Here is a 9,376-nt window from a genome sequence, read left to right as displayed (position 1 = left end):
TTGAAACCCTCGCAACGCTCAAGATTCCAGTTTTGAACCACTCGCTACGCTCGCGGTTCAATATTGGAATCTTTCGCTTGCTCGGGTATCAATATTGGCACGTGCGGTTAAACAACTTTGCCCCCTCGTATACCAAATAACTATTGTATCAGTGTGATTAGAAGTGTTAGTGCGTTTTCACATTATCCGACCGATATCCCATACATTGAAGCCGCCATCTTTGATTTTTGCCTTTGAAATTCTTCCGACATCCGATAACGGATCGGATAATGTGAAAACGCACTTAGAAGTGGTAGTCGATTTGCCAAAGAGGTTATATGTAGCATAATACGTAGGTTATTTTTTCAAACTAACGTACATTACCTATCCCATTTTAAAAATGGAGTCATGTATTACCAAGATCCTTGTACGCTTTAGTCTTATAGAGACAAATAACCTACGCTTTTAACTTTGCTACGAAAAACAGTAGTGGTTTAAAAAAGGTTCAGTAAGATCATATTTTTTTACTGTTGTTTCTAACTTTTAAAGTTATTGTTACTTTGCAATGATAGATATAACACTGTGATACAGTTACTTATTTTAATAAAAAAATATACACAAGTTTTGTCTTTTAATCCAATCAGTGTGCGTAGCCGAATGCACAAACGCTCACGATAATATCTCTTTCGTAGCTGTCTATCTCTATAGCTCTTGCATATTGGCACGACAGAGCCAGACTACCTTTCTGCAGCGTTTCGTTTTCGTTTCGCGTCGCGAAATGCCATTCGGCTACGGGGCCTGAAATGTCTGTACCTCTACCATACTACGATCTCTTATCGCATTTTATTTCAAAATAAATGCATTTATGACTTAAAATTGAATGTCTCGATCATTCATATCGATCATATCACACTGTGATAAGTATATTTAAAATGGTGATGCCTGGTGTTTTCAAATACAGGAGTAATAGGTACGTATATTAAAAGAAACACGTATTCCATCAAAAAACATTTATATTTAAATGAAATTAAACTGAACTAAATAGTTAAATGGTCACAAAATTAAAATATAAGCATCCGATTCCTTGCTGATTGCGTCGCAATTCGAAGTCATCCCATCACAATGTAAAAATGTAATCGAATGTAACATCCTATGAGTAAGTCGCAAACGTTGACCCCTCGGTTGGCAAGTCCAAGCCTCCTTCTACGTGTCAGCAAGGTCCCACCTTGAATGCCAGCCTAGGGTTAATTTCGTTGAGTGTTGTCCAGATTTGCGGAAATTTTCATTGGTCTCAAGTGTCTTTTTTCTCACTATCGTTTACTTTTGCTCCGATGGCTGGGTTTCCTTTTCCTTTGCCAGCCTTTGTTTGCTGAATTTACCCATGCCGGGCTGATAAATGACGCGGCTTGGGCGATCCTGGAAAAAGAACCATTTTGAAATGTATGCATGTGCGCCAAAAACTCAAAATTTGGTGTAACGAAATTAATTAATGAAATTACTATTAAAACCCGAGCATTAAAACCGCTAACTACGCTGATAACTTTGATGGGACTTAAAAAAACGTGTTCCAGCAAATCCTTAAAAGACGAGCAACAATTCTATGAAACCTATGAAGATTAAACGTCATAAGAGTAATTTACAAACTTACCTTATTTCTAATACGTCTCTCGGTGCGCCGGTCGGTACTTTCGCTTTTTTCCTTTTCTTCAGACCCCTCTCTGTCTGTAGATTTGCCCCTGTCGTCCAACGAGTTCTGTCGCTTCAATGAAGACTCATCATTATTTAGTCCTTCACCAGAATCCAAGCTGCTTCTCCTGATCTTTGCTGCAGCTATAGATTCCTCATTAGTCTTACTACATTCGTCAGTAGCTTCTTCTGAATCTTTTCGAGGTTTTGCCTCTTCCAATTTCGTTTTCTTCTCCATTCCATCTATTATCCTGGTCAAATCATCAGTTTTGACTTGTGGCAACTGTGTGAATGGTTTTATATCATCATGATTCAATGATCTATATTTACCCTCTGAGAGAGAACTCTTTCCGGTAACTGAATGTTTATCTATCTTGATAGTTTCAGTTGGCTTAGACCTTTCCTTACGAGTGTCACTATATTTTTTACTCTTCTGTTCTTTGACAGCATCTTTTGACTTGTTAGGTTTGTCAACTTTGCTCTTATCTGATTCATCGTCATCATCATCTTTTTTGTCGGAATCGTGTCTTTTTTTCTTGTCTGCAAGACCCATTCCAGATTTACGTTGTTCCCTAAACGTTTTAGATTCAAAGACAGTTCCCTCTTTATCGTGTTTCCCTTGGTCTTCTCTAGGCTTAGACGATTTGTCTTTTTCCCATTCTCTAGGTTTGATCTTCTTAATTTCATTTTCTCCAGAGTCATCTTCCTGTAAATAAAAAAGAAATTAAAATCATTTTTAAAGTTGAAAATGTAACTACTGTTATTAGACTAATCTAAGTGATACCGTTACAATATGAGACTAAAATAATGATAAATAAAATATCAAATTTTTTGCAACTTACATGGTATACGAATGCAGTAAACTAAGAATGAAAATCTAGAACCAAAAAATAAATAAACCAAGGAAAAACCTTAAAACATGTATCACCACCACTCTTTGGGCTACCTTCTTGTAATTCCTTTTTATCACAATATTTACTAGAGGTCAAAGTAAACGTATTATGGGTTTTCATAGACAAAGCAGGAAAATGGCTATCCCAATCAGAGTCGGTACTAATAAATTCATCAGAACCTTGGGACTTTTTTAATTCTGTTTTAGCTGGTGCACATTTCACTTTAGATTTATGATAGATTCTTTGTTCGCCAAACCAAAACTGGTGGTTAGGTTTATCATTATAGTCACAGTTATATTGTAATCCTTCATCTTCTGATAGATCACCAGTTGTCTAAAGAAAAAGTATAGGTATATTAACATCTCCATTTATGTTGCGTGTACCAGAATCAATAATAATTAACAGTTACAGTTTAAACATTATCAAAACTTTGACGACTAAATGATCCAAATAAAAAAAAAACCGGCCAAGTGCGAGTCGGGCTCGCGCACAAAGGGTTCCGTAGCAGCAAATATAATAAACCAATAACTTAACCAAAATTACAGTTAAATCAACCTATCTCAAAAACTATAAGAGATACTTTGATCAAACCAAAAATCGTTGAAAGAGTTAATTAGCATGCATCACCTCTATTTTTTTTAGAATTTTATACCCCGTAGTTATAAAAATAGATTTTTACGACTTTGAGAGCTGATATCTCAAAAACCGTTCACTTTAAGAAAAATGTTTTTTAGAAAACTTTATATCATTTTAAAAGACCTTTCCATTGATACCCCACACGGGTATGTACATCGAAAAAAAAATTTTCATCCCTCAGTTACATGTATGGGGGCCCCACCCCCAATTCTTTTTTTTTACTATTTAGGGTCATAATTTTGTAGCGGTTCATACAACACATATTCCCATCAAATTTCATCACTGTAGTACTTATAGTTTCCGAGTAAATCGGCTGTGACAGACGGACAGACGGACAGACGGACAGACGGACAGACGGACATGACGAAACTATAAGGGTTCCGTTTTTGCCATTTTGGCTACGGAACCCTAAAAATAGGCTTCAGTTAATGAAAAGTAAGTATCAGTAACAAGCAGCAATTTATCAAGTCCATTTGACTGCATTAAATGTCATCATTGGCAAATGCAAATAATCATTATGGAAGAATCCACCAAATAATCATTATGCTAGCACCTACTTCTGCTGCTACTACTGCACCTACTTATTCATTTCGCGATATGTCTAAAATGTATACCTATCATTATATTGACAAGGTTATTTTTTAAATACATGCAACTGAATAAGTCATGCCCATTTTATATTCGTATGAAGGATAGAGATGTCTGATCTAGAGATTACCTAACTTAAAGAGAAATCGCCTGTATTTCTTAGCACAATATCTACACGCTCGCGTTTATCAATTGATGCAGCAGTGTATTCGCCAGATCTAAATACTATTGATAAGCGCTCTGACCAATGTTAGGTTAGGACCTCTGCAAGGTAGTGCTTGTACACTGAGCGAGCAGGTGTAGACACTGTAGACGAAAAATTCAATGAGCAATGCTACCAGAATGAAAGTGGTAAATTTACTGTCATAATCATCATCATCATCGTCGTCCAAACCATATCCGGCTATGGCGACTTCTTGTTAATCCATGTGGTCTTGACGCAAAACGCCATTCCCGGAAGACCAGACCAAAGCCGTCCTACACTTACACATACAAACACGCTATATATAGTGCTCCGTGTAATCGCATGTTTAAAACCAAGTTTGGTTTTGCGAGTCATTTAAGAACCCACCAACCGTACAATCCTTTACACGCGCGAGCGCCAGATCTTTGCACCCATGCTAGCTAAGAGAATCGGCAGTGCTTTGAAAAAGATTACAGATTGTGAGTTAACAATGTATATGATGAACCCTACAAGTAAAATGATTAAAATGAACAAACTTGCGTACCTTGATGGCAGGCTCCTTGGTTTTCCTCTCAATCCTCATCTTGCGTTTGTCGTTTTCGCGGCGGCGGCGCTCGTCGCGACCGCGCTTGTCCTGCTTGCGCGCTGCCAGGTACTCCAGCAACGGGGTTGATTGGACTTTCTTATCATTGCCTGTAATAAAATATTGAAGGTTTAGTTACAATTTTTACTTGTAATACCCAGATTTTCATGTTTGAGTTTGAGAGAAAGGCATTCGGTGGAGAATGTTCATATCATATACATATTTTTTTTTTTATTATTTAGCTTTGTTCTCACACATCCCATATTTATTTTGCTATATTATTTTGTTTATTGTATAATTGATGCGTGATCCCTTGAGGGTAAAAGCCTCCTCCATCTTCTTCCATTTGATTTTGTTTTCTGCAATATGCTCCTAATTGTTTCCTGCGGTTATTATGATGGCATCATTCTATCTTTTATTTTGTTTCTCTCTGTTTCTTTTTCCAAGAGGACCTTTCCATTTGGTTGCTAGAACAGTCCACCTATTATCTATCTATCTGTATCATATACATACTTATGGTAACCCTATTTTATGATCTATGATGATCTTATGGAAAACTGGGTTCATGTTAATACAATATTGCCCCATTTGGTCCCAGTTCCATGGGCCAAGGTGAAAGTCGACTATGTGATATGGGGTCAATTCTGCTGTTATTTTATTTCACCCCTTAATTCAATTCCTAAGAGCAGCACTGAAACTTGTGCAGTTACTTTTGAGAATGTAGGTGCAAGTTAATGTATGTATTGTGTATGTGTACAGTATTGTTTGCTCAACTGTTATGAAAGTGTAGTAGAACTTGCCAGCTTGCTGCAGCCTTAACATTTTAACCCTCTAGGGTCCACTTGTGGGCCTCGAGGCCGACGACCTCAGCGCTGCGCTGAGGTCGTCGACCTCGTGGTCTTAGCCCTATACACTCGGGTGTATAGGAGCCCCGTCCTGTAACGAGTAAAGGGCGTTTAACCGCCCGACTCAAAGAAATTCCAATTAAAAAAAAAAAAGGGTCCACTTGCACCAACAACTTAACTCAGGGTTAGCGGGCTGTCAACTGTCAAATTCCATATAAAATGGTGGGTTCCTCCATTTTCGTTGATGCAAGTGGCCACAGATGTCATATATACCATAGATCAAGCAAACGTATCTACTTAGCGTGTCAAATGAACTCAGTGAAATCCACTGAGTTGTCCGTCTTTACTCGCAGCTTGCAGCTTTCGGGCGTCAATTTTTGTAAGTTGAAGTCAACCAAAACATAAAAAATGCCTCGTTACGTGATATTCAATGCAACAAAAATTATGAACAATCAAGAGCCTGAGACATATTTAAAATTACAGGCAAGAATCAACTTCAGTACAAAATTTGACACGCTCGGCCCCTATACAAATATATGAATTTGTTTCTTCTATCTAAATTAAGTTCTGTGCAAGTGGCCTTAGGTAAAGTTTTAATGTTTCAAAAAAGTATTAAAATCTTACCATCAGTAATAGGATATGAGTATTCTAGTTTTGGCTGGTTTTCCACCTCCGGCTCCTTGGTCAAGCTCTCCAGAAACTCTTGGTACACCGGGTCACTCTCTATGGTACCACATTTAGGATCCTTCTTCTTCTTTTTCTTCGGGATTCTCTGGAATGGAGCATACTCCACTATGCCGACATACTCCATACCTGAAAATGAAATATTTAGGTTTTTTTTTTATCACATATGGATAAGCAGTAACAAACACAGATGATTTTCTAACAATGTGAAATGAATACATGTGACATTCTCAAGCAAAAGGTAATACCTATAATAAAATGATGTTACAAGTGGTTCTTTCTCTACTGTTGACCAGTAAAGGGTTTATGACAGTTGACTACATAATAATTCATCTAAAATTATGCCTGCTACACGTGTGTCTCTGCCTTTAAATATTAACTGTTATAAATACCATGTGGATGACTCTTTACCAACCTCTATCATCAACAAAGACATATTCATCGAATTTATCTCTAAACAGATAAATATCTTCAACATTAACGAAGTTTATATAAGCTCTGGAGTAAACATTATTTCCCAACGACGGATCTGGCTTGGCAAAGTAGAAATGGTCGTGTTCCGGTATGGGAGACACTTGTTCCAGAAACTGTTCTTCAGTCATCGTTGGAGGCAATCTTCGAAGGATAATCTGTTAATGAAATGAAAGCATTAGAAACCCTTCATATTCTTAGTTAATATTAGGGCAAAACGTTTACATTAAACATAAATATGGTCTAAAAAAAACGTACTTTGGTTAGGGGCCGTTGAGATCTGGTTTTCTTGTCCTTAGATTTATTAATAAATGTTTTGCTGCCCGTCTCAGCCTGCGCATCCTTAACATGTTGATCCTCGGTCATTGTTTACGTTTGATTCACGTGTTTATTTTAAAGTTTCAACATTTTGTAATAGTACTTGAATCGACGCAAGTCTATTTTAGTGACTTTTGTGACGTTTGTCGTTGTGACGTTTAAGGAAATATATGGCAACACTGTTTACCGACATAAATTCTTTGCCAGGCTGTAAAAATAATTTTCTTGCACACGGAACTTGCAACTAAAACAAAACATTTTTTATATATTGCGCATGAGTTGCTGACCTAAGGATTCTATACAAATTTCGATCAGATTCTTCTGGTTCTCTACTTTTTTTATGGCATCAACTCTGCAAGTTCTTCGACAAGCAAAAACTTTGCGTGCAAAAGCCATTTTTACTCAGACTGGCCATGGACTTTCAATAGGGACTGAGCTCACACTTTTTTGCCATACTAAATTGAACCTTATCCTGTGTCCAGAAAGACGTTCGTGTCAGACTAGTAATAGTGTGTCCACATGAGAGGGTCAAAGTTGGGGCTGGTGTCCCTCTCGTACGTGTGACCAGCACGGGAAGCATGATGCATGATAAAATATCAGGCCGTCCCTATCGCACTTACAAATAGTGCGATGTTAAAGCTTGCTTCCCGTGCAGTGTTAAAGAGCTTACTATAGTAGTAGTATTTTTACCGGTATGATAACTAAGTTTATAAACTTCTTAAATTATTTTTGTATTATATCGAGGCAAGGATATTAATACCTTGTAACGAATTGCTAAGTAATTATTATGAAGCCATAAAACCAAAGATTTGCGCAATTAAAAAAACCTTTAATTGGGTATTAGTAGATTTGGTAGTAACTTTGAATATTGACTGGTATCCCCAAATAATGACAGTGATGACGTCACTCAAATGATTTTGACAGTGGCAATGAGTGCGAGAGGGACACCAGCCCCAACTTTAAGCTAGGAACACACTACGCGGACGTCCGTCGTGAATCGACCGCGGACGGGAATCTGGACAATGACATTACACATAACCGTGCAAACTATCGGTCGACGGACGCGGACGTGGCCTTGAGCGCACGGACGTCCGATCGAAATCTGGCTCTCTGGATGTTTTGTTCCGTGCACACTGATAGGTCGCGGTCGCGGTCGTTTTACGACGGACGTCCGCGTAGTATGTTCCTAGCTTTACCCTCTCATGTGGACACACTTTTTGGCCTAACTACTCAATCTAGCTTAATATCTCTAAATCTATGGTCAATGTCAATTCAATTCTGTCACTGTCAGTGTTATTCAATAGTCGGATTTGTAGGTTATAATCGCATTTAAATAATTAATTGTTACATTATTTACTGAATACCTGCAAAATCTGCCGATACTAAAATGTTTGGATTGGTCAGATTATCAAGAAATGTGGCACATTCAAACTTACTAACCCGAAGCTCCAGATTATTTAGTACTATCGACTCCAAAAATGTTGATCAGAATCAAGAGAAAATACCTGAAATTCCCGAAAAAGGTGGTTTTGCAAAGGCATTTGAAAAACAGTCACAAATTCTGGATACACAGGAACCTGCAGTCAACCACTCATTCCCTTCTCTACTACGAAATTCCAAGTTAATGGATGTAAGTTGTCAATTCATATGAACCATTAATATAATTTGAAATTGAAACTATTTTTTTGTGTTAGCAGTTCGAATTTTTTTTTATATTTGTTTCAGTTAGGAGATCCCTCTGGCAAAGTGGTTGTAGGCAAAATATTTCATGTTGTGGAAGATGATTTATACATAGACTTTGGATGGAAGTTCCATTGCGTGTGTACCCGCCCTACGAACAGGGGTGACGAATACGTCCGGGGCGCGAGAGTAAGGATTCAGATAAAGGACCTGGAGCTATCATCTCGTTTCCTGGGATCAAGCACGGACCTGACACTGTTGGAAGCTGACTGCAAGCTGCTAGGTTTAGTTTCTACACCCTTAAGAGCTACAGTAACTGAGAAACAACAGTGAGGTAAGTAATCATCACAGGCTTATAACCAAGAATTATTGTGTAGTTTTAAAATAGTTGAGTAGAATATCAAGTACAAAATTATGTATTTAATGATTAGTAATTTAGTGAATGAAACATTGTTATTTGTTTTTAAGAATAATGTTAACTTGTAATAGACAGATTACTAATTTCCAACATTGGTATGTCTCATCTATCAAGGCATTTATTGGCTGTAGGTCTGTGTGGTTTTCTTAATCTGTAAATATACATAGTTTAGTTAATACTTGTACAATAAATTTAATTTTTTAATAGTAGCTTTCATGGTTCAAATTTGATAAGTACCCTGACATGATCCTTTTCCCTGTATCTCAAATCTTATGAGAAACTCTTGGCCTGAAAGGTGGTTAGCTAGTTAGGTGCATCATTTAGGATTTTATTAAAAATATAAATGCTGATCACACAAATAAATGCCCTTACCGGGATTCAAACCCAGGACCGTAGCTTAACAGGCAGGGT

At 37.4% G+C, this 9,376-nt stretch overlaps 2 protein-coding genes across 2 annotated transcripts; one reads left to right on the top strand and one right to left on the bottom strand.

Moving 5' to 3' along the window:
* Positions 1 to 980: 980 nt before the first annotated feature.
* On the bottom strand, positions 981 to 6,998 carry LOC125225385 (regulator of nonsense transcripts 3B). Its single transcript, XM_048129083.1, has 6 exons — positions 6,808 to 6,998; positions 6,494 to 6,707; positions 6,019 to 6,207; positions 4,511 to 4,659; positions 1,628 to 2,371; positions 981 to 1,395 (listed from the first exon to the last, which is right to left on the bottom strand). The coding sequence occupies exons 1-6, from the start codon at positions 6,913 to 6,915 to the stop codon at positions 1,297 to 1,299; spliced, it is 1,503 nt and encodes a 500-aa protein (XP_047985040.1). The 5' UTR covers positions 6,916 to 6,998; the 3' UTR covers positions 981 to 1,296.
* A 1,154-nt stretch (positions 6,999 to 8,152) lies between these two features.
* On the top strand, positions 8,153 to 9,174 carry LOC125225428 (28S ribosomal protein S28, mitochondrial). The gene is made up of 2 exons (XM_048129153.1): positions 8,153 to 8,497; positions 8,593 to 9,174. The coding sequence occupies exons 1-2, from the start codon at positions 8,255 to 8,257 to the stop codon at positions 8,878 to 8,880; spliced, it is 531 nt and encodes a 176-aa protein (XP_047985110.1). The 5' UTR covers positions 8,153 to 8,254; the 3' UTR covers positions 8,881 to 9,174.
* The last annotated feature ends 202 nt before the right edge of the window (positions 9,175 to 9,376 follow it).

The sequence above is a fragment of the Leguminivora glycinivorella genome, chromosome 4, assembly GCF_023078275.1.
Source record: "Leguminivora glycinivorella isolate SPB_JAAS2020 chromosome 4, LegGlyc_1.1, whole genome shotgun sequence".
NCBI lineage: Eukaryota > Metazoa > Arthropoda > Insecta > Lepidoptera > Tortricidae > Leguminivora > Leguminivora glycinivorella.
This window is presented reverse-complemented; position numbering and strand designations above follow the sequence as displayed.